The sequence below is a fragment of the Pseudorca crassidens genome, chromosome 13 (genome assembly GCF_039906515.1).
Source record: "Pseudorca crassidens isolate mPseCra1 chromosome 13, mPseCra1.hap1, whole genome shotgun sequence".
NCBI classification, from domain to species: Eukaryota; Metazoa; Chordata; class Mammalia; order Artiodactyla; family Delphinidae; genus Pseudorca; species Pseudorca crassidens.
The window spans coordinates 48,418,722-48,444,492 of record NC_090308.1 but is presented as its reverse complement, the minus strand read 5'-3'; the positions used below and the strand labels follow the sequence as shown (position 1 = coordinate 48,444,492).

General features: G+C 43.6%; 1 protein-coding gene across 4 annotated transcripts in view; it reads right to left on the bottom strand.

Annotated features, from left to right (window-relative positions):
* Positions 1 to 8,075, bottom strand: part of METTL24 (methyltransferase like 24) — a 151,855-nt gene extending 143,780 nt beyond the window's left edge. For all 4 annotated transcript variants that reach the window (XM_067702355.1, XM_067702354.1, XM_067702352.1 and 1 more), the window contains exon 1: positions 7,302 to 8,075. In XM_067702355.1, the coding sequence (XP_067558456.1) occupies positions 7,302 to 7,619 (318 nt within the window). In that variant the 5' untranslated portion in view covers positions 7,620 to 8,075. The remainder of the gene's footprint in view (positions 1 to 7,301) is intronic.
* Positions 8,076 to 25,771: the final 17,696 nt, after the last annotated feature.

Below are 25,771 nucleotides of genomic sequence, written 5' to 3'. Positions count from 1 at the left end.
TACTCTCCCCAATAGCCAACTCTAGCCTTAGGTAACTCAACTCTCTTGACTAGGAATGACTTAAAAGACCTTCAGCTTCTGTGTATTTAAGTATTTATGTGCCATGCTACCATTGAGCTTAGCAGCATTAACCTCGCTTGTCACTTTTTAGGAAAAACAATTGCAAATTTTTTTTAAATAATAGTTTTATTTTTTTACATCTTTATTGGAATATAATTGCTTTACAATGGTGTGTTAGTTTCTGCTTTATAACAAGGTGAATCAGCTATACATATAGATATATCCCCATATCTCCTCCCTCTTGCATCTCCCTCCCACTCTCCCTATCCCAACCCTCTAGGTGGTCACAAAGCACCGAGCTGATCTCCCTGTGCTATGCGGCTGCTTCCCACTAGCTATCTATTTTACGTTTGGTAGTGTACATGTCCATGCCACTCTCACTTCATCCCAGCTTACCCTTCCCCTCCCCGTGTGCTCAAGTCCATTCTCGATGTCTGCGTCTTTATTCCTGTCCTGCCCCTAGGTTCTTCAGAACCTTTTTTTTTTTTAGATTCCATATATACGTGTTAGCACATGGTATTTGTTTTTCTCTTGCTGACTTACTTCACTCTATATGACAGTCTCTAGGTCCATCCACCTCACTGCAAATAACTCACTTTCATTTCTTTTTATGGCTGAGTAATATTCCATGGAATATACGTTCCACATCTTTTTTATCCATTCATCTGGACAATTGCAAATTTTGACATCTGGCTCAGAGGTTGAAACTTCAAATGCCTTCACAGATCAGACAGATAATATAAAGGGAGACAGTGCTGAACTGGACTCCACTGGACACTATATGTCATATCTGAAGATATTTATGTTTAGATACTTAAAAACACCGTGTGGCTCAAACAAAATTCTTCACGGGTCCAATTTACCACCCTGAGCCATAAACTAACAAGCCACCTTGCTATTAGTTTAAATTACATGTGGTCCTAGACTAGAAGGCTAAAACTCAATTTTGTTTCAGTCATTCGAGCAGAATAAAAATGCTTCTTGGACAGCAAATTTTCCCACCCTGTTTTAGCAGAAAACTCTATAGGTCATTAATGGGATTGATGTGAGGTATCTAAGAGGACTCAGGGGCTGCTTTTAGAGAAGCTTATCAACGCTAGCATCTCATGGTAAATGAAGCAGGCACCTGTTACTTTCTATGAATCACAGAATAAAGAGCCAAACTCCTTATAAGGACTCCAAAGGTGTCATAACACAGATGGAAAAAAATCAAATGTCTACCACTCTTAACAGTCTCCAGTTTAACTACACAGCTCTGATTCTCTTCACAGACCAAAAATGAAATCCAATTCGAGAAAACCAATAAGGCTTTCTGTTCCTTGGAGAAAATGAACTGGACAAATTGCACACAAAAAAACCTAAAATCTCCACCACCAATTGTTGAAAACAGTGGGGCCTCCATTAGCAGTTTCTTTGCCCACAGAATGCTCTCTGAGGAACTGCGGGGTTTGGAAGGAGTGCAGAAGCCTATTCTCCACCTACAGCACATCAAAGTTTTCATCAGAACCTGCTTTTCTTTGCGAAACTAAGCAACTGCTCTTTCACACCCACATATTGCTGGAGCACATTCAATTACCCTCAACGACTGCTTAAAATGAAAATGCTTTGCCTCCTGAGGACAATGTGAGAGGATTAATGAATGTTGTTCTTGAAGGACAGAAGTGTAGGGATACAGCAGAAACCTAAGTAGCTGGAAACTACTGCTGGGCCATATTTTACAAGCAATTCAAACCTACCTTCAAGTATTTTGTAAAGAAGAATAATGTTTAAGGCAGTTGGATATATCAAGGGGCATACTATGCCATTTTTCCTCCTTCTTGATGACCATCATGGAATTAGAAAACTAAGAGGATAACAAGAAGTGATGAAGAAAGACTAACTTTTGCCATATGGTTTTTCAGGAGAAGAGGAAACAGCACTTTTTTTCCCCTGACACATTGTCCCAAAGGATCTGTAACTAACAAACCAAGCCAGCACATTGCTGGGTTCTGTAGGCCTGTGACTCAGAAGTCACTTTTCTACCCAACATATTAAATGTCAAGCAAAATACATCCGATAAGAGAGAAGAAAATTTCTTCAGGAAGCTTGTCTCCTGTATGAATACTAATGAAACAAAATTCATATTTTAAGGCAATACGAGAAAAATTTAAACATAAGATTCTTTTCTCTGCCTGTTTGGACCTCCTCCTTTCCTTCCAGTGTGCACTGTGCATCTGCATTATACATTAACCAGACCACCCCAATGGCAGAAATACCCGCTTAACCATAAAGATCAATTTTTCTTCTTCTGGAGCCAGCCATGTAATTCCTTAGAAGTTAAACTTCCTTTCTCAATCCTGTAAAAGGTCACGATGACCCACCACTCACCTTATACATGCAGACTTTTTGGTGAACTTTATGTACAATGTTAATATATCATTTCCCTAAAAGATAGCAACTGGTACAGAACAGACTGGGTCAGATGACCTGGGGAGATATTGGGCCTCAACTAATGTAAATTCTTAGCTTAAATACTTACTTAGGACCTTATTAATGTTACTAGCTATATTACTTGTAGTCCGCCTATTTTACAAGATAATTGTTTCTTGTACTGCCAAATGTGTGATGGAGCCTCCAATAAAATGAATGATGATGAGGCAACTTGAAACAAATGCCCAAATATATAGTCCTGTAAGATCACAGATTGTAATAGTGTAACTCTAGATATAAGAAAAAGCAACAACAGGCAAGCATTTCCTAGACTATAACAGATTAGTAAGACAAGTAGTCCAGAGGCTTTTGACTATTGTTAACAGGGCCTACTCTAGTAACAGCATGTTGAATAGCCTATCAATGAAATCCCTGACTGACCTGGGAATGCGCATTCCTAGTGCTGTGAGACAAATTGATCATGAAATGCCTCCCAAACTTAGGTCAAAATTAAGACCAAAAGGGAGGGGATTGTAAAATAAACAATGTTGCCCACCATCTAGTTCTACAAGAATCAAGTTATTAGCCACTGCAGTCACTGACCTACAATACACCCTGAGAAAGGAATTCTGGGCAAAATCAGGATGAGGCACTGTGCTCTGAGAAAACCGGCAGAATAGGCCTTCAGATAGATATTTTCAGGAGAAAATTCATGAACACAGTTTCTTTCATCTTCCCATACTTAGAAAAGCACTAAAACCATTAACTAAGATATCTGTTCCTTACGAATAATAGTAACCCTTCACCAAGTTGTGTGCTTGATTGCACTTAGCCCTTCTCTAAAATCACTTATATCCTGGCCTCTCCCTTTACCTCTTTGGAACAGTTCTCAGAGCTCTCTGAGAGACTGTCTCCTGGGTTATAATCCTCAGTTTGGCTCAAATAAAATTTTCCATTTCTTTCTTAGATAGACCACTGATTAATTATTTTGTCAACAGTACTTCTCCTGTGCATATGAGACATATATTTTGCTGCTGTCTTTTAGGTGGATTGCCAACGTGTAAAAGAAACATCTACCCAAGATTGTAGAAAAAAGCATAAATCATGAAGACCATCATTAGTCCTCTATTAACGCCCCCTAGAATAACTTTACCCATGTAATCATAGTAAACGTCTGTTTAAGAAAGAAAAACCATAAAGAAACACAGACAGAAAACAGAGAGAAAGGAAAGGAATGAAATAGAATTATAGTGGTATTTGTAGGCTTAAAGCCTCTGTAATATACAAAAATATATGGGTTCCAGGGGAGTCGTAATCACATAAGACACTATTTATCCATCATGTCTCATTTGTCCTCAATTCATAATGCTGTAAGATTAGAACCCCTGATGTGAAAGAAGATTTACTATTTAGAGCTATTTCTTTCTTTCTTAGGTTGGTGAAAGAAGGGGATGAGAAAAGAGGAAAAGAATTATACCGGAACTACACTTCACTTCTCTTTTTTATAATAGATTATTTTCTTTGAGAGAAGCATAAGCTATGATTAAAGTGGCAATATAATTGCTAAATTTTTGAGCCTCTAACACCTGCAAAGGAAGCATGTTGACAAGAAACACTCAGCAACCCAATTATTTCATGCAGGTTCTCATCCACCCAGAAAGCCATCCTCAAAATAGAATGGAACTTTTTCTCCTTCACCAATCTGGTAGGTGCCTACGGCAAAGTAACCAAGAACCTAAATAACATTATTTATCATTATCCACAACAAACAAAATTTAAATAAAATAGGATCCAAGGAGTTTAACACATAGCTTCCAAACTTTAATTATATCAATTATTTAACTGTGCATTCAGTTTATATTACACCTTGTCTTGATGGGAGGCTAAAAAGGAACAAGACTTGTTCCCTGAGAGATAAGGGACATTGCACTCTGTTCCCAGAAGTGGGAGAACAGATTAGATAACTGGTCTTTCCAGTTTTGAGGAACATTTTAATTCAACTGTGAAATAATGGAAAAATGAAATAAATTCAAGATTTCTACTATCTAGGAATTTGGGAAGCTTAGAATGTATACCTTGAAAATAAGAAAATAAATAACTAAGTAGCTAGGGAAAAGAAAATCCAGGGAATTTTTTTTCTTTAAGAGGCTAAAAACTAAAACAATACTTTAAAAATAGTAATTTTTAATTGCTATTTTCACTCAATTCTTTCTTATATATTTTTAACCAAAGACACTTAGAGTTATACGTCATAGGTTGAAATAATAAGATTCTTATTTGTTTTACTCATTGGTGTCTTGGGAGTAAGCATTTACTAAGGGTCACTTTGGGAAATGTGATCCTTTCCATCACAAACAACTGTGCAGACAAAACATTCAATCTGAAATAGATTATTAGGTCAAAACAGGTACAAAGCAACTCACAAATCAGAATGCACTTCTGTTGTCTCCCAAACTGGCAAAGATAAGCAAGGAAGTAGGAATGATGAGTAAAGGTTTCCAGGCCACGATCCTTGACCTGAATGTTCAACGGTGGAAAGGGCATGAATCATAGGAAAGAAGGATGGGGGTAAAAGCATCAGTGTAAACCAAAGGAATATAAATAGGTTATAACAAAGGACATTTAGCAAATGGCTGAGGCTAAAGACTTGGGACAGATTAGTGAAAATTAAAGCTACCATTATTGAATGCTTACAACATGTAAGGTTCGATGCAAATATTTCCTTTTTTGGGGGGGAGAAGTATAGTTGTTTTACAGTGTTGTGTTACTTTCTACTGTACAGTGAAGTGAATCAGCCATATGAATATTTCTTTTTTTTTAATTTAATTTTAATAAAACTGAGCCCCAGGGCTCAGACTCAGATCTCTGTCTTTGTTAGCCACCCTCACTGCCCAGATGATCTCCTGCAGTCTCATGGCTTTAAAAGGACCACTTGTACACTGATGACTCCCACACCTCTATCTTCAGCCTGGACATTTCCTCCACCTCCAGACTCATATGTCCAACTGCCTATTTGACATTTCCACATGGATGTCCAAAGGATATCTCAAATTCAAGATGTTTAAAACAAAACTCCTGATTTCCATCCACTCCACCGAAAACACAAAACTAAACAAACAAACAAAGAAAAAAAACCTACTCCTTTCTCATCTTCCTGCAAAATATATCCAATATTGGACCACTTCTCACACCTCCACTTCAACCATCCTATCTAAGCCACCACTATCTCCTGCAGGAATCACTACAGCAGCCTCCTAAAGGAGGTGGATTTGAACTTACTCTCCAGTAGCCCTCTGAGTCTATGCATTTCAAACCTTTCCATTTGTAGGACAGGCTCCAGTTATCGATTCTGTTATCTGAAGTGGAGACTGAGACTAATCATTTAAGAATGATTCTTGAACAGGTGAAACGGAAACAACGGAGGCTGAGAGCAGATGTGAAAGGGCAAGTGCAAGGTGGGATTGAAGGTGCCAAGGATGGAACATTTGAGGACATCCAGAGGGACAAAAAAACCTGAACTCCTAAGAAATATCAAATCCTAGGTCAAAGGTCCCCTCCGGGTTAGCCTTTCTTGACTCCCCAGGCAGAGTTCAAGACCTTAAGTATAGCAATGGTCACAGTACTGGATGTCTGTGCTGTGTGCCTCCCCCACTAGACTCTGAGCTCATATTGTGTCCCCAGCACCTGAAGCAGCACTGGGGACCTGGTAAGCCCTTGGCAAAAGAGCGTTGAAAAGCCTTTAACAAAACATGGTATCATGGAAAGTGCGTTAGGATCATGAAGAAGTGACTACATTCTTCTAGAAAAGCAAATTAGGACTTTACATAGGAAATGACGTTTCAGATATATATATATATATATATATATGTTTATCCAGGAAGATAAACACTGATGGCCTAGACAGGGACAGCAGCGGTGTGGAAAGACAGAGGGCAAGGCTTGGAGAGGAAGTGAGGGAAAGGAAAACAGTAGTAGAAATTGGTGGACATGATATTGAAAAGTAAGGTAGAAGTTAAAGAAAGCAGCAGAGTCCAAGGAAGAGTTTTTCTTTCTTCCCAATAGTGGGGTGGTGGGGAAGCTGGAGGGATGCAGGGAGGATGTTTCAAAGAAAAGAGGGAAAGCAAGGCAAAGGACGTTGTTAGGGTTGATGGGTATAAAGACCAGGCAAGCTCATACCTGCAGTTCTTAATCTTTTCACTCCCAAATACCAAGTAAATTATGGAGCTCCAACAGGTGGATAGGAGGCCAGAGGCTTAACAATCAGAGGTTAAAATTGAGTAAGATAACGACTAAATGTGTGAGCCAAGAAGTTAATGAGGGAGTGAGACCAACACTGTTGGTGTTGTAAGAAAAACCCCGGTTATTACTACAGTCCTCCAAGTTCCAATTAACTTCCCATTAAGTGGTGCTGGGGGCTCGACTTCTCACCCCACACCCAACAACCTGCCAAAGTCTGCGGTGGAATTCAAGGAAATTTCGACTAAGTGTATCTTCATCACCGCGACGAAGGTAGAATGGAAAAGCAATTCACAGTGGATACCCACCCAGCTTTGTCCAGGCCTCAAGGAGAAAACGGGGAGGGGCACAAAACATCAACAAAACCACAACTTTCTTTTCCTGGCCTTGTAAATCGTTCACGCCCTCCCTCCCCAAAAGATAAGCTCCTTGAGAGCAGGGCTTGGTCCTTCCCTCCTGGATGCCCGCATAGCAGGGGGCCTGGCACACAGTGGGCGCTCAGCAAATACTGGTTGAATATTGAATGAGGGCTCTGTAGCGAGGACCGGGAGGGGGATCCGGGTCTAAGGCCCAAGACTGTATCTTTTGCAACTGACCTTACGGTGGGGACGCCCGCGCAGAGGGCAGCAGCCCGGCTCCTGCGTCCCGCTCCCGCCGCCCCCCGGCGGCGCTCGGCGCCCGCTGCGCACGTACGTCACCTGCCTCCGGCTGGCACCGCGCCGCTGGGCCGGCGCGGGCGGTAGGGGCGGCTCAGGCGGTCGGGGGGCCAGGCCCGGCAGGCCGCTGCGGGCCGGGGGCTGGGCCCCTGCGCGCCGCAGCTCCGTGCAGAGCCGCAGGCCGAGCAGCAGAGCAGCGCCGAGCAGACAGCGGTGCAGGGCACCGCAGCCCCTTCCCGGTAGCCTCTCCCACGCCATGGCGGGCCGGGCCCGGGGCTGCGCTCCGCCGCCCGCACACGCCGACCCGCAGCCCGGAGGTGGCCCCTCGGGCCGAGCTGCCAACTGTGGCGACTCCCACGCGGGCCGGGGCGCGGGCTCGGACCCGCCTCCCTTCCTCCGTCCAAGGAAGCCTCGGCGTAACCTTATCCAGCCCGGTCGAGAGCGCCCGGCTGGCAGGGGAGAGGGACGACGGGCCAGGAGGGGTCCCGGCGGCGCAGGCGACGGCAGGCGGCACGCAGGCGGCTCGGCTAAGCCAGACTCCGGGCCCAGCCCCACCTTGAGGGTCCCGGAGGAGGCGACCCCCAGCCCGGCTCCCGGAGCCTGAAAGCTACATAGGCAGAAAAAGCACGAAAAAAAAAGTCCTAACGGGATCCTAGGCTATAACTTCATTTTCTAGTATTTAGTGTTGTTGAAGAAACACAGGAGGAGGATAGGTGAGCTGACAGGTTTTGCTACAAGGAACAAGTTCTGATTGTCAAGCAGTTTGTGCCATTAAGCACATTATAAAAATACGTCACACTTATGCTCAGGTTTACAACTTCTCTCCCTCAAGAAAGAAGGGAAAGGGGGAGGAGACAATAGCGCTGGATGCAGAATAATCAAATTAAAGTTATTCCATTTCTAAATTCTGCCCGAAGCCAACCCGTGCTTTCTCCTCGTGTTATGAAATGTGTAGGAGGTGAAGGAAGGGGGGGGCGGGGAAGCCAGCTAAGATATCTGACAGCAGGGAGAGAGAACAGAAGTTACCATGGCATGATGTAAATCAAATTAATTTAGCTCCAAACACACACCTCCCTGCTGTCTTGCAGAGAAAAACAGGGACAAATTTATCTTTCGGCAAAATGCTCCCCAGCTGGTATTTCCATCACCACCTTGACCTCAATTAATCAGCCTGAACGCTCACAGCCTGAAGTCCAGTGTTGGCTGATTCCGTTTTCAATTGTTAGTAAAATTCTTTCTCACCACCCGTTCGAGGTTTGGGTTTGGGTTTGAGTTTGCTTTCTTTAGCTGGGGCTACGTTTTTTTCATACTCTACGCTTGCATTTTCCATGCTTTCATGTTAGATTACCCCTGCCGAACAATCCTCTCCCCCTGACAGCCTATAGCAAGGACAGCAGAGAACAAATACGGAAACCCCACCTCCATTTGAATTTTGGGAATTTCCCATAGAGTCCGCCTTTCTAAAATCTCCTTGGCTTAAGAAAGATGTGATTTAATCTTTGTCACTCACAGAGCACTTGGGCTATTTCTCTACATGTAACAAAACTTCTCAACCTGATCTAGTCCACTCCCTGGGCACGCTAGGTCCTCAGGCTTCTGAGTGTTTCATTATGATTTTTGTATTTTTCATAGATGTAGCCCTCTGGCTATTGCACAATAGATGGGCTCTGTTTTAAAGAATCCAAGCAGGTACATTTTTCCTGACACAAACTCTCAGAGAAAACCTCATTATTCTGTGACTGTTTAAACAGCATGAGCTGTGGTGTTACACTTGAACTGTGTGCTGAATCAGGACCCTGCCTTTCAGAAGCTGTGAGACTTTTGCCAACCTCTATGAGCCTCAGTTTTCTCACGTGTAAATAGACTTGTATATCTGGTAGAATGACAAGATTGCATAAAACATTTTATGTTCAGTACCTAAATAATGCATGGTTATAGAAGTTATTCAATTAATAGTAACTGTTTTTATCATTTACCATTAAAAAAATCCTGGATGTTATGAAAAACAAAATTTAACCATTCCAAGGTAGATAAACATAAGAAAGTAGAAGGGTATTTGTATATCCTTAAGATATTTATCTTACACAGTATTCTCTGGATTAGGAGTACCCAACAGCTGCAGAAACAACCACTAAAAGTCAAGATCCCACAAATGCACTCTATTAAATAATTGTGTGAAGCTTTTGAAGATATGATGTGTATTGTGCTTGTGGTGATTGTGGATCACCAATGTCTGATGCGGACTTTGCCAGAAGTTTTAATTTCTATGCAACCAACATAGTGCCACTAACTAAAGAAGTCATCTTTTGAAGATTATGATACCACTAAATTATACCCTCTGCTCATCTGCTGAGTTCCTCTCCAGGGGAGAAACATGAGGAGTATCCTATATTATTAAAATGAGACTCTGAACTGGGGGTAGAGGAGGGGAACACAGAACAGTGTAGCTCTTGAGAATGGGCAAGAGGCAAGATGACCTCATGTTTTCCCTTATCTCATTTCTGTGGTTCTCTAATATTTCCATTATGCAGGGGAAAATCCAAATAAAATGTAATATTTAAAGGCCCTTTTTCCTTACCATTTGCAAATGTCTCATTTGTTTATTATTAATAAAAAGGAACTGTTTATATGTATGTAGCATCATTAATTTTCTAAGAAAGAATCTCCTATTTTTAACTTGCATGCATATTTCCATGTGTTGTCAATGGTAATGAATCAGGAAATGGGTCAGTTGATAGAGGAAAATCTAACTGATCACTGTGAGAGCTGACAAGCAATCTTTCATTCACGACCTTTGCTTTTCTTATAGACTTGAACTTGTCTCAGTCATTTCTGGATGTTTCCAAAATGCAGATAATCATTAACCACTGAGTCGTAGGTTGGTTAAATGTGCAGTTGAGTAAACCACAAAAGCAGCTTTCATCAGATCACAAATTACATCCTCCTTAAGGTTTCAGCCAACAAAAGGAGTGAAACCGAAAATTTTTACTACTAATCTCCTAGACACCATACATTTCAACTTGCACACATGCTGTAGTGCAGTGGTTCTCAATCAGGGATAATTTTGCCTCCTAGAGGACAAATGGCTATTTCTGAAGACATTTTGTTTGTTTGTTTGTTTTTACTTTGTTTTTTACTTTTTTTACACAGGCTGTTTCTCAAGCATGGGATGGGGTCTTACTCACCTCTGCAACCCTGCAATGCCTTTTGTGGATACGGCCTCAATCAGACCTCCAGAAGTGTTGACAAACAGCAGACATCACACCCAACCCCGCTGAAATCAGACCCAAGATAACACATTTCTTCCAGCAGATCCTGGTGCTCATCCACCCTAACCAATAAAGAATCATGCTCAAACCCGTGCTGGATGGCTCACAGGTAATATTTCCAACCTGGTTCCTTTCTTCCCCTCAAGGAACTTGGGAAGAATCAGGGAATGCTTCACATAAGCCACTGGGAAAAAAGAAAGATGTGGGTGTGGGGAGAGCAGTACATGGAATGGGTGAAAATTATGAGGGCTGATAGCTCTAGGCCTGGAAAGGAAGTTCATAAAAGACACATCACACACACACACACACACACTCACTCACTCACACACACACACTTTCCTGTATTCTGAAAACATATCTGAAGCATTGTTAGATAGGTTTATTTATAGACATCAACTCTCATGATGAGACATTCCTGGATTTTATGACAATAAAGCAGCTTAGGTTAAGAACGATCAAAACATTGCCTCTTGGGCTTCCCTGGTGGCGCAGTGGTTGAGAGTCCGCCTGCCGATGCAGGGGACACGGGTTCGTGCCCCGGTCCGGGAAGATCCCACATGCCGCGGAGCGGCTGGGCCCGTGAGCCATGGCCGCTGAGCCTGCGCGTCTGGAGCCTGTGCTCCGCAACGGGAGAGGCCACAACAGTGAGAGGCCCGCGTACCGAAAAAAAAAAAAAAAAAAAAAAATTGCCTCTTTCATAGGACCAGGACCACCTACGGAGCATTTCCCCTCCCTCACCCTCAACTCATCTTATTAAGACACATGCCAGAAATAATCTCCCCACTACAGATCACTTTGAAGTCACAAACATTCCTGGTTGAAACTTTCCCAAAGTCAAGGGCTTAAGAAACCTTTTAAGGTCAGAAAAGATCACCAGGGAACTGACAGGATAAAGTGAAGCACAGCATGTCCAAAGGCAAACATCTCAGGGCTCTGTCATTTCAACTTAGCTTGTGAATATATTAAAAATCCTGGGGTCAAAAGCCATTTTGCTTTTTCATCACATCACTGCTCTAGCCCTAGAGAGAGCAGAACTATACTATTTTTAGATCATAATGGAGAGGCTCTCATACTTAAGTGTGTGTGAGAACCACCTGGGAGTTATTGAAAATGTAGGTTCACAAGCCCCACCTCCAGAGATTAAGTCAGAGGTGAGTCCCCAAAATCTTTCATTTAACAAGTTTCAGAAGGTCTGTGACCAAACTTTTAGAAGCCTTGACATGGACCCCAGCCATGTTGATGGTTGAGGGGGATAAAGGGGTTGCAGAATGTAGGAAGCAGTTATTACAAGGTGTCCATGTATCCATGGGTGCAAATGTTCTCCTTCAATCCTCTAAGTACAGTTACTAACAAACTTTCAGAAGTTAACAAGGGATTCTCATATTCAAAAGTTCAGGGTCTCCCTTGGCAGCTAATCTATTCTTCCCTATGACACCTGACAGGAAGGTGAAGGGAGTATGAGAGGAGAATTTCCTTCCCTTATCTGCTCTGGGAATTTCTCAGAGATCTGGAATGAAAGGGGAAGGAGCTGGGGGCACCCACAGGAATATTGTATGGGCAGAGCTGCTCCTTGCTTACTCAAAGTAAGGCAGTAGCACCTGGAAATCTGCAAAGCCCTCGCTGAGATACAATGCCCTTCAGCTCACTAAAGGACCCCAGAGAGTTAAACAGAGATGGACTCAAGAAGGCAGGTAAAGGAAACAAAGTCAAAAGATCAGATGAAGCAGAAGACCCTAGTCTAAGCTTGGCTTCTCTGAAACTACTCACTAGCAGTGTAGCCCTGCACAAGTTACTTTACTTCTCTGTGCTCCAGTTTCCTCATCTATAAAACAGAGATAATACTAGTACCTTCCTCATTGGGTTGTTGTGATGATTAAATGAGTTAATGTATTTAAAGAACTTAATGTGCCTGGCCCACAGTAAGTGCTGTCATGTGTAATGTGTTATTGTCACTCACTGTAAGTCAGAAAGGACGTTTGTTTTAGTTTTGCTCTAGATTATATTCCTTTTGCCTTTAGGTTGGATTGTTTGGGGTTTGAGACTGGGTCTTGACTGGCATAAGAGGGGAAATGAAAACCACGCCTCTGTTTCTGGTGTTACCACCCAGCCCACAGTCTTTTTCTTTCAGAATCAACACATGCCAGGGTGTATCTTCCTAAGGTTTCCACTGTTTCTGGGAAAGCACCTTGATCCAATTTAACTAGCAAGTCTTTTCCTTCCCACTTTGACCTGCAGTATTCTAAACTATGTCCTTTCTTCCTTTTATTTCTGATTCCTATGGGTTTGGTGTGCCATAACCCACACCACTCTTCTCCCGTACCTTTCTTATTGTGTTTGCTTGCTCACTTTTACACTTTCTCTTTAAAGCATGCTCTTCATACTGGGCCAGCTCCATCACCTTTTCACCTGCCCCTCAGAACAGCCACAGCCTTGATCACTCGACTATGAGTTTGCATCATCAATCAGATACAAACCCCGTTGCAGAGAACACATCTCCCCACACTTCCTTCAGGAATGTTCACAGTGCAGAAGCCTGCTGAGAATTTCCAAAGAGCAGCTCTCTCCCAGAGGGGAGAAGAAGGCCAGGAACTACTATCCCGCCTCCCACCCACTCCACCCCACCCCCACCCCCACCCCGTGACTTAGAGGATTGCTCAGAGAGGTAGACAAATGCTGTCTGAAAGAATGTTGCTGTTGCTAGGAGAGAACGAAGGAGAAATAGTTCCCGCCACAAAGGGCCTCCAGGAGAAAAGAAAAAACTGGATGACAGAGTGGGGATGAGTTTCTGTGTCTTGCTAATATTGTGGGTGTGTAGCTACCCTTAGCTGCTTCAACCGCAAAGTATGAGGTCACTGGAATGGGTTTTTAATAGCTGCAGTTCTTCTTTTAATGTCTTTGTGGGTTTACATACTATTCCCCCACATTGTTGACCTTTAATGTGGGAAAATAGTATGTAAAAACCAGGAAACAAATTCCCATTATTGCCATAACTTTGGCCCATCAGGTATCATAGCACTTAACTGTCTCTGCAGTGCTTGTTTACCAGTCTAAGTCCCACACTAGATGCAGGGATGGGGACATGCATGGTGAATTATTCATTTTTGCCTCCCTGCTGTAACCAGTCTCTGGCATGGAGAGGAGCTCAGTAAAATGAGTGTATGAAGAACCCTGCAATGCTGGACTTCGTAAAAATGGACCCAACCTTCAGGCACCCCACATTCCAGCCAGGAACCCCGAATGGCTATACCCCAAACACCACTCTGCTTTCCTGCCTCTGGACCTTTTCTCGTACTAATTTGCCATGTCCTAGAGATGGGAAGGTCCTGGGCAGGTTTGGAAAGAAGCTAGCTGAATAGTTAGGTTTTCAGTTAATGGGAAATGAGGAGTTATTGATGGTTTTTGGGCAGAAGACACTGGTATGAATTCAAGGTAGAGCCTGATTTAGACCTTCATAGACCCTAAGAATGCAGATGGTGGCTCTCCCAAACCCCCATCTGTATACTTCAAAGTGAAAACAGTACCAATCAGTAAAACACAAAAGATCAGATACATTGACAATGAAAAAGTTTGATTATACATCTTCTGAATGTAAAATTCTAAGTGCAAAAAGAGAACCCTTTTCTAGGTCTTTCTCTGCTTCTCCTTATCACCCAAGACTGAGATGGACCTCTTTCTTTACTTTAGATCATGCTCCCAGAAATGTATAGAATTTTATCAGTTTCAAACACAGAGATATAAGAAAATAAAGTGGTCATTGTCCAACTATACATTTCCTTCACACAAAATTAGATAATGGTGTAGCATAATTATTTCAGAACAAATCCTCTCACTTTTGCTGCAGCCTCTCAGAATGCACTGAGAGTAACCTTAAAATACATCTCATGTGTCTTTCTTGAAGCTCTTAAAGGCAACACTGGTGAAGTTTTAAGGAAATCTTGATTTTGTATATTTATTACATTAGATTAGAGCCTTCCCAAGTTTTGTGGACAATAATGAAAATAGTTTGCAAGTCACACAGTCGTATTCCAGCACTCAGTTTCAGCATAAAGAGGGAGCTAGTCAGCACTGGGCATCTATATGAACAATCAAATCCTTCATTTTGCCTAACTCTGCTTTAAAAGCAAAAGGGTGTTGTTTCACAAGGGTCTTTCACCCCTAAGCTTTTTTTTAACAGTGAAATTAAATATGAAAAGGAGATAGCTTAAGGTTTCATTGATAGGAAATTAAAATCAAAACTAAACTCACAGTCTATCTTTAAAACAGAGAAACACCCCTTTAACACAAAGGTCTGTATCCTGTTGACCACCAAGCTGTAATGTAATACAACAATTTCTATGCAGCCTGTTTCAAATCCTATGTTAAAGAGAAGTGTTTTCATTATCTTTCAGGCTTTAACATCCCAGGATAAATTGGCTGTTCGTCTATTATTCATCCGGTGTTGTTAGAAATTAAGTCTCTGTTACTGACAGTGGTAAAACTTAGTGGAGTAGATCAACAGAATTATTTCTGCAATAATAGAAGGTAGGAAGATAATGATGAGCCATGTCTTTTTTTTTTTTTAATTCTGCCTTTCATTAGCAGTTCATACTCCAGTAAAGGCTTTTTGAGTTGCTGAATAAAAGACAACTCCTAAGGTTCAACAGCTTCATGTACCAGAGAAATTTTCTGTAGCCCTGAAACCTCTCTAAAACCTAGCAAAAAAATTAAAAAAGAAAGAAAAAGAAAAGCATATTCTGTGCACAGTCCACTCTCAGAACCAGAGGAAAGCCTTCATAATTAACACACTTATGAATCCATTACAAGTCAGTGCTAAACCCTGCATTACTACATTGAAGGCCACCAATAGCCGTAAGATCAGAACAGAAAGAAGAAAGGACACACTGAACAAGATGCTTCGGCAACAAGAAAGACAGCTCTGCTTTCAGAAGACTGACTGTTCGGACTGGTTTCACACTTTGGCCCCATGTGGTTTCTTTGGAAACTACTTGTCATGAAATTTTATGATCTGTTAAAAAGAAAAGTGTAAAAATATTTCTTACCTACCTCACAAGGATGTTGAAAAGATTAAAATTAGATAGATGTGAAAGTGTTTCTAATTCTCCTAGGAAAGACTGGAGAAATGCTTTGTGGATAAACTTGTTCCTTGGAACTTTAAAATAGTCATAATGATCCCATCTCACAGCCTTCTCCCATTAAAAGCCCAGGATTCTGCTGACCAAGCAATCAGTAACCTTGCCTCTAAATAGCTCTTTAAAAATCATTCCACTTGGGGGCTTCCCTGGTGGTGCAGTTGGGGGCTTCCCTGGTGGCGCAGTGGTTAAGAATCTGCCTACCAATGCAAGGGACACGGGTTTGAGCCCTGGCCCAGGAAGATCCCACATGCCGCAGAGCAACTAAGCCCATGCGCCACAACTACTCAGCCTGCGCTCAAGAGCCTGCAAGCCACAACTACTGAGCCCACATGCCACAACTACTGAAGCCCGCATGCCTAGAGCCCGTGCTCCACAACAAGAGAAGCCACTGCAATGAGAAGCCTGTGCACTGGAACGAAGAGTAACCCCTGCTCACCGCAACTAGAGAAAGCCCTCGCACAGCAACGAAGACCCAACGCAGCCAAAAATAAAAAACAAACAAATAAATTAATTTAAAAAAAAATCATTCCACTTGAAGCCCAAAAGTATTTAATATGTGACTGACAAAAAGAAAAAAAGAATTGCACCACCCCCTCCAAACCCTTCCTGGATTAGTCAGAAGAGAAATTCCAGCAGCCCTGCCTTGTCTCAGACTGGAAATACTCCCATTACCCACTCCCTTCCTTTTCTCTAAACACATTTTCCTTTGTCTACTTCCAAGTATAACAACTAGCAAATGCATTCCCCACTGTTTACACACCCTCTTCTCATCTGTCCATATCAGCATATACTATTCTCTCACTTAAGCTCTAATGGATAAAGGCATGACCACCCTCAGCAGATGTATCTTCAATACTTCCATGCTCTGCACACCAAGCCCTTAGGCAACAAACACTTGCAACTCCAGAAGAGACCTGATATATGTGGATTTCCCAAACATTTTCACCTTTTACTCCACAACCCTCCCCAGCTCTGATTCTACCTAATCAAAAGCAGCTCTCAGCTGAGACGAGCAACTCATTCACATAAGGTGTAAATCAATAATGTCTGCTTAAGGAGCTACACCTTCCTGAATATTTTTACTTTGGTTGCCTCTCCTTTTGACTATAATACAACTTCCCTCCCCATCCTTCATGTATATTCACTCCCACAACCTATCACCAGTGAACACAGCAGAGAGGAAATCTCACCACTGTTAAAAATCACTATAAATAATAAGAGATGGTCCCACACGGGTGTGATGCACATAGTTTAGAGGAACAGTTTAGAGGAAGGGGAAAAAGACCTTAAATTAAAGAAATTTAATACTAAGAGTAGAGTTTCAGGTGAAATTTGAGGTCAATAAACTCAGGGAACAGAGGGGATCCCCCAAAGTCACTTGACTTGGGTGCTACCTAGTCTATCTACAGGCTAACCTAACCCTGGTCACAAGACTGCATGGGTCCAAGCACTGAGAACTGGGTGGTGGAGCATATAGCTTCTCAGGCACCTGGCATGGTTATTATATAGCATTCAGTTGTAGACAACAGATTCTACTTGCAATGTCAGCAGAAAAGTATTTATTTCCAAGTATTATGTGGCTTCCTAAACCATGGAAAAGTAGAGGAATGGGTACTAACTGAGCTACGGAGAACAATGCCCAACTGCCTCTGCCATTTTGGGAAAAGCAGTTGCCATTACTGTCAGATGCAGCGGAACCAGGAAGTGGCTGATGTAGAACCGCGAAGCCTCTGCCATCATCTACTTCACTCAGTTTAAGTTTCCACACTTAACTCAGTTTCAAATCCAAGGTTCATGCAAATACACAAGTCCAAAGGAATCTTAATCACATATGGAACCCTACCTGTAAGACAGTCTAGGAACTGTAGGTCCGCCCCTCCACTCCCACCCTCGTGCTGCACGGCTTGCAGGATCTTATTTCTCTGACCAGGGATTGGACCCGGGCCCTGGCAATGAAAGCGCCGAATCCTAATAACTGGACAGCCAGGGAATTCCCGAGGAAATGTAGTTTTTAACTTTCCAGACTCTACATCACAGAAAAGCACATTATAAGGACATGAGAATAAATTTTGACCACTTCACGGAATCTGTCACTGGCAAAGCCCATTAACAATTCCCAGGAAATAAAAATAGAATATGGGTAATAAAATAAAGTCTAACCTTTTTTTTCCCCCTTTGTGCTCAGTCTAGTTTCACTTGCTCATAGCGTACCGTGTGCAGAGGCCTTGCACCCGGAACTTCCGACCCAAGTTCATAGCGTGAAACGTCTGCGCCCAATACCTCAGCTAGACAGGCTGCACACTCCACCTCAGGCCAAGATGGCGGCGGCCTGTGGGCAGAGACACTGCACCCGGCACTGGAGAACTCCGCCCCCTCCCCTCCCCGCTGATGCTGCCGGGAAGCCTGTAAAGCAGCCCCGCCCACGGCCTGTGGGGAGAGCTTGTGCTCTAGAGCGGAGGTCCCGAGCCTTTTTGGCACCGGGGACTGGTTTCGTGGAAGACAATTTTTCCACAGACGGGGGGAGGGGGGGATAGTTCAGGCGGTAACGCCAGCGATGGGGGAGCGGCAGGTGAAACTTCGCTAGCTCGCCCGCTGCTCACCTCCTGCTGTGCGGCCCAGTTCCTAACAGGCCTCGCCCGGTACCGGCCCTCGGCCTGGGGGTTGGGGACCCCTGCTCTAGAGTACAGGTTCGAATCTCTCCATTCTTTGATCCGAAAATAAGGCTTTCCTTTGCTTCAGAACAGAACTCAGTCTCATTCTATTGGCTCCCATGACAGCGGGCAGAAGGACCCATGCTGGGGCCTGACTCAAAAGGGCTGTTAACAAATCTACTACATTGTATTCCTGACTAGTGAAGTTCCAATTAAACTGAAGACCAACCTTGAAGTATTAAAATACATTTCTTTTAACTATTTTCTGTGAAACGTTTTTTCAAGTGCTTTCCACTTTTCCCAGCCTCAAAAAAAAAAGACTAAATGCAATTTATTTTTTGTCAACGACCCCAAATCATAACCATAAACATTAATTACTGTGCTGCAAATAGCACACACACATACACACAAACATATACATAACAAAATAAAGAGGAATACTCATGATAATTACAGTCCTTGTTTCTGTTAACTGTTCACATGGTCATAGCTGGTATTTTTAACTACCTTCTTCCACTACCCAGTCTGTACTCCCTTTACCTTCAGCAAGCACCTCACCTGGTTGTGGTTCTTAACCTGCTGGGGTGACCCAAACCCTCGTTCCTGAAGAGTCTGTGCCATTAGTAGCCCTGCCTGGATGGGGTTGTTGTCGTTTTCCATTGACCTTAATCACAGGGTGTGGTAATCATACCCTAAGGGATTTCCTGTACTTCACACATTCTTCCTTACCTCCATTGTGAAGCGTCCGATTTCCCCATCTTAGTCAGGACCAATCACCCCAGGCAACACCAAAATTCCTTTCTTTGTCTTGTTGATTCAGAGGCATGAGGGGCCCAAAGTGAGCAGGCAGCAGTCTTTACTCCCAGTTCAATGGAATCACTGTTGTATCTGCAGGTGGAAGCATTACCTCACGAAGGAACTAAGACCTCCCGGCTAGCAGAGCATAAGGTTGTGGGACCAGGAAGCAAATATTTTCCTCAGGGGTCACTAGGGGGTAATAATAAGTGGTGCCACTTCCATTTCCACCTCTTGATTCCTGGACCTGTTACTAACCTTTTAAGTCAGGCCCCAACAAGGGGTCCACCTGCCGGATGTCACTTGGGCCAGTAGAAGGAGACACAGTTCAGTTCGAAGCAAAGGAAAGCTTTATTCTTTGATGAAAGAACAGAGCAGCAGGATCTCCTGCTCTGGAGTCCACGCTCTCCTGAGAGACTGTGGGCGGGGCAGCTTTATAGGATTCGTGTCAGTGTCAGTGTCAGCCTCAGCCATCAGCTGGCGGGCGGTACAGCTGCGCTGCTCGTGGCTCCAAATTGCAGTGCCAGGCGCAGCCTCTCTGCACCCGTCGTGCTGCCGCCATCTTGAATTGAGGTGTTTAGCACACAGCCCCAGAAGTTGGGGTGTCAGGCACAGCGGTTCTGTGCTGGGAACTCTGATCCAACCTGTCAATTCCAAGGCCTCTGCACACGCCACCCTATAGGTGAGTGAAACTAGACTTAGCACAAAAGAAGAGGTTAGACCGTATCGCCTAGATTCCATCTTATTTTTTCCGGGGACCCGAGTGAGCTTTGCCGGTGACAAACCCTTGAATGCTGGCTATCAGAGAAACAGCACCACACACTGGATGCTGATTCAGAGCATACACAGCCTTCTGGAGAACATAGCAGAGTCTTCAAAAGGCCTTTGCATCGTTCCATCAAACCAGCTGCTTCAGGGTGGTGGGGAGCATGGTAAGACCAGTGAGCTACATGAGCATGGACCCATTATCATACTTCTTTTGCTGTGAAGTGAGTTCCTTGATCAGAAGCAATGCTGTGTGGAACACCATGACAGGGGATAAAACATTCTGTAAGTCCACAGATGGTAGTTCTGGCAGAAGCATTGTGTGCAAATCCATTGCACACAATTGACGGCAAATCCACGTGTCCAGAGTAAGTGCTTATTCCAGTAAAAACAAAACATGACCCTTCCATGATGGAAGTGGTCCAGTGTAATCAACCTGCCACCAGGTGGCTGGCTGATCACCCCAGGCAGTGGTGCTACATCAGGGACTCAGTGTTGGTCTCTGCTGCTGGCAGTTTAGGCTCTCAGCAGTGGCCACAGTCAGGTTGGCCTTGGTGAGTGGAAGTTCATGTTGCTGAGCCCATGTATAACCTTCCTCCCTGCCACAAGGGCCACTTTGTTCATATGGCTGGGGAAAGAGGTTGATTGATATCACAGAACAGGTCATCCTATCAACTTGATTATTAAAATCCTCCTCTGTTGAGGTCACATAGGACACAAATACATTCATGTTTTTTCCCATTCAGAGAGTTCTATCCACATACCTCCTCCCCAAATATCCTTGTCCAGTTTTCCAATCATGTTCCTTCTTAGTCCCTGACCATCCAGCCAAACCACTGGCTACAGCTCATGAATTTGTATATAATCACATCTGGCCATTTCTCCTTCCAAGCAAAGTATACCACTAGGTGCACTGCCCGAAGTTGTGCCCACTGGGAGGATTTCACTTCACCACTGTCCTGCAGGGCAGTCTCAGGAAGGGGCTGTAGTGCTGCAATTGTCACTTTTTGGATGGTGCCTACATATATTGTGCAGAACCATCTGTAAACCAGGTCTGAGTCTTCTCTTCCACTGATCATAGAGAACTCCCTCTGAGTTCACAGATGCAGCCTGGGAGAGAGAAGGCAGTGTTGCAGGAGTGGGGACCACGGGCATTTGGGCCACTTCTTCATGTAACTTACTTGTGTCTTCGGGGCCTGCTGGGATCCAACCACATACATACAGCTCCCATTTGATGATGGAGTGCTGCTGTGTATGCTCAGATTTATGGCTTGGTGGGTCAGATAACACCCAGTTTACGTTGGGCAGCTCAGGTCATATGGTAGTTCAGTGGCCCACAGTCATTTGTTCAGTTTATACTAAGGCCTGGTAGCAGGTCAATAGCTGTTTCTCAAAAGAAGAGTAGTTATCTGCAGAGGATGGCAGAACTTTGCTCCAAAGTCCTAAGGGCTTGTGCTGTGATTCACCTATAGGGGCTGCCAAAGGCTCCAAACAGCATCCCTATCAGCCACTGCCACTTCAAGTATCAATGGATCTGCTGGATCGTATGACCCACGTGACAGAGCAGCTTGCATGGCAGCCTGGACCTGTGGCAGAGCCTTCTCTTACTCTGGGCTCCTCTCAAAACTAACAGCTTTTTGAATCACTTGGTAAATGGGCCAGAGCAACACACACAGATGAGGAATATATTGCCTCCAAAATCCAAGAGACCCATTAGGCATTGTACCTCTAATTTTTTATAAGAAAGGCCAGATGCAACACTTACCCTTCACTTAGAAGGGATATCTTGACATGTCTCACGCCACTGGACCCCTATAAATTTCACTAAGGTCAAAGGCCCCTGAATTTTTGTCAGACTTATCTCACTCTCGGACATGTAAATGTCTTACCAATAAATCTAGAGTAGTTGCTACTTCTTGATCACCAGGTCCAGTCAGCATAATGTCATCAATGTAGTGAACCAGTGTGATATGTTGTGGAAGGGAAAGGCAATCATGATCCCTGCAAACTAAATGATGACAGAGGATTGACATCAACTATGCCCCTGAGGTAGGACAGTGAAGGTGTATTACTGGCCTTACCAGATGAAAGTAATCTGCTTCTAGTAGACCTTATGGACAGAGATGGAGAAAAGGCATTTGTCAGTTCAATAGTTGTATACCAAGTGACAGGGAATGTGCTAGTTTTCTCAAGCAATGAAACCACATCAGGTACAGCATCTGCAATTGGTGGCACCATCTGGTTAAGCCTACGGTAATTCACTGTCATTCTCCAAGATCCATCTGTCTTTTGCACAGGCCAAACAGGCAAGTTGCATGGGGATGTGGTGAGAACCATCACCTCTGCCTCTTTCAAGTCCTTGATGGTGACACTAATCTCTGAAATCCCTCCAGGAATGTGGTATTGCTTTTGGTTTACTATTTTCCTAGGTAGAGTCAATTCTAGTGTCTTCCACTTGACCTTTCCCACCATAATAGCTCTCACTCCACATAACAGCAAACCAACATGGGGATTCTGCCAGCTGCTGAGTACATCTGTTCCAATTATGCATTCCAGAACTGGGGGGATAATCACAGGACCTACTGGGCCCACTGTGAGACAGACCTGAGCTAATACTCCATCGATCACCTCCATGAGCCCCTGCTCTGACTGGTCATTCACGTGATTATGGAGAAGGGAGATTACATCTCTCTTTTTGCTTTCTTGCCCCTCCATTCCGTTTATTCTCCACACAGCAACCGGAGTAATACCAGATCATGTCATTCCTTTGTTCTCAAGTCTCTGATAGCTTCCCATTGCACTTAGTACAAAATCCAAAATCTTTACTGTGGCTCCAAACCTGCAAGCTGAGGCATTCTGCAAACTGGAATCCCAGGAAGGCCAGTGGTGTCGTTTTAAGGCCTGGGAGTCAGTGGTGTAAATTCCAGTCTCAGTCTGAAGGCCTAAGAGCCAGGAGCACAGAGAACAGAAGAAGACTGGTGTCCCAGCTCAAGCAGCCAGGCGGGGAGAAAGCAGTTCCTGCCTTCTTCTACCTTTTTGTTCTACTCAGGCCCTCAGTGGATTGGATGAAGCCCACCCATACTGGGGAGGGCAATCCACTTTACTGAGTCTATGGATTCAAATGCTAATCTCATAAACATACCCAGAAATAATGTTGAACTAGTTATCTGTACATCCCATGATCTGGTCAAGTTGACACATAAAACTACCTTTGGAGGGATGCAAAATGAGAGGGGCATGAGAGACCCTTCTAGGGCATTGTAAATATTCTATATCTTGATCTGGGTGATAGTTACCTCTGTGTAGTTTGTAACTTATACAAGTATGACTTGTACATGTCAGTGTATATAAGTTGTACCTCAGCAAGGAAGGAAGAACGGACAACAGGAGTTCATGTGCTTCAGAGCCAGGCAGAACCAAGTTCAAATTCTGACCATTTGCTAACTGTGTGACCTTGGGCGTGTTATTTAACCTCTTGAATTGCAATTTTCCTGGATATAAAATGGGAATTTTAATATCTCAGGCTTTTGAAGATATTTTAAAGAGATAGTACATGTAAAAAGCACCTAGCCCATAGTAGGTCCTCAGTACATGTTAGTTTCTTTCTCTCCCCACTATTACTTTGTCTTCTAAACTTCTTGTTTCCTGGTTGTTCTTCCTCATTCATCTTGGTATCACACTCCGATTAAGAAAGCCATTCTCAATGTTGCAGTATAGACTTTGACATCAAATGCTTTACTTCTTTGATTCTAATTTTCCATGTACTTCTCTCTGACCACAGTGTCCTATCTCTCTGGTTCCCTTACTTCTTTCCTCCTAAGGATCATGGTTTTACCTCCTTGGCCATCCAACCCAGTCCCAGGGGGCTTACTTTAGCCATTCTGAGCAGCACCCTGGATGGTTTGGCCTCCCATCCCCCTGCCGCACCCATTCTGCAGTCCCCAGCCCTGAACTGGTCTAGTTACCATCTTCCATGCTACTTGCTGAGGCTGCTGGAGAACATCTCACCAAATCTCTTGGAGCCACCCCTTCCAGCCACCGCCCCCTTTCTCTACTCCCTTTTGTTGCAAAAACTCCTTAAAGGAGTTGTCTTATACTCAATATTTCCACCTCCTCTCTTCCCACTCTCTCTTGATCCTACTCCAGTCAGACTCTCTCCCTCACCACTTTAGAGAAACTACTTTTCTCAGGCCACTAGTGATTTCCACTTTGCCAAATCCAATGGTCAGTTCCCAGGTCTTGCTTTATTGCACTCCTCAGCAGCATTCAACACAGGTGATCACTCCATCCTTCCTGGCAAACTCTTCATTTCACTTCTGAGACACCATATTCTCCAGGTTTTGCTTCTACCTTACTGGAAGTTCCTTTGCTATCTCCTCTTCGTCTTCCCACCCTCTCAATGCTGACTGACTGCAGAGCTCGGCCCTCAGGTATTTCTTTTCTTTTCTTATAGTCACTCCCAAAATATCTCATCGACTCCCATAACTTTAAGTATGCTAATAGCTCCCCAATTTTTTTTTTTAGACTATTTGATTCTTCCTTTATTTCAGGGAAGTTTTACATTTGTTTTTTAGGTTTTCTATTTTAGAGACTTCAGTTATTTTTTAAACATCTTTATTGGAGTATAATTGCTTTACAATGGTGTGTCAGTTTCTGCTGCATAACAAAGTGAATGAGCTATATGCACACATATATCCCCATATCCCCTCCCTCTTGCGTCTCCCTCCCGCCTTCCCTATCCCACCCCTCTAGGTGGTCATAAGGCACGGAGCTGATCTCCCTGTGCTATGCAGCTGCTTCCCACTAATAGCTCCCAAATTTATACCTCCATCCTGGTCCTGTCCCTGAACTCCAGACAAATATATCCAGCTGCGTACTCAACATCTCCACCTGGGTACCTAATAGATGTCTCAAATTTAACATACCCCAAACTTCTGATTATTTCTACCTCCCACCCTCCAACTAAACCTTCTTCTCCCTCGGTGTTCTCCATCTTGAAACACAGCAGCTTCATTCATCCAGATGTTCAGACCAAAAGCCTTGGAGTCAGCTTTATCTCCTCTTTTATTTTCACATCCCACATCAGATCCATTAGTGAATCCTGTTGTCTACCTTCAAAATATTCAGAGTCCTGCCACTCCTTACCACCTGCACTACTCTAGTCCAGCCCACTCTCCTCTTTGCCCTGGACCCCTGCAATGGCCTCCTTGGTACTGTCTCCCTTTTTGCTTCCTCGCCTCTCCATTCAGTTTATTCTCCATCCAGGAACCAGAGGAACATGAGATCATGTGATTCCTTTGCTGTCAACTCTCTGATGACTTCCCATTGCCCTTAGTACAAAATCCAAGATCCTTACCACAGCTGCAAATCTGACCCCCGTCTACACGGCTGAGCCAATCTGCTCCCACTCTCCTTCTCGCTCACAGCACCCCACCACACTCCACTGTGTGTGCTGCTCCGTACACTAACCAAACCACTCTAGATAAAATAGCAGGCTTTGAGCCTCCCAGTTTTTTTTAAACAAGTTTTTTTTCATAGCACTTAAGACCTCTGAACACGAGTGTATGTACTTATGTACTCTACCTCCACTAATTGAATGTAAACTCCATGAAGACAAGACCTTTGTCCAGTAGAATAACACCAGTGAGATATACAGGCTTGAATGGGGGCACAGATATCATGGCTTTGCTCCTAAAAAAATGTTCTTCGTCCTGGTCCTTCTAGCTGGTTAGGTAATTCAGCCACCTGAGAATCCAGGCCATGAATGTATTCTCTGTGATATTCTTTTTTTAAAAAAT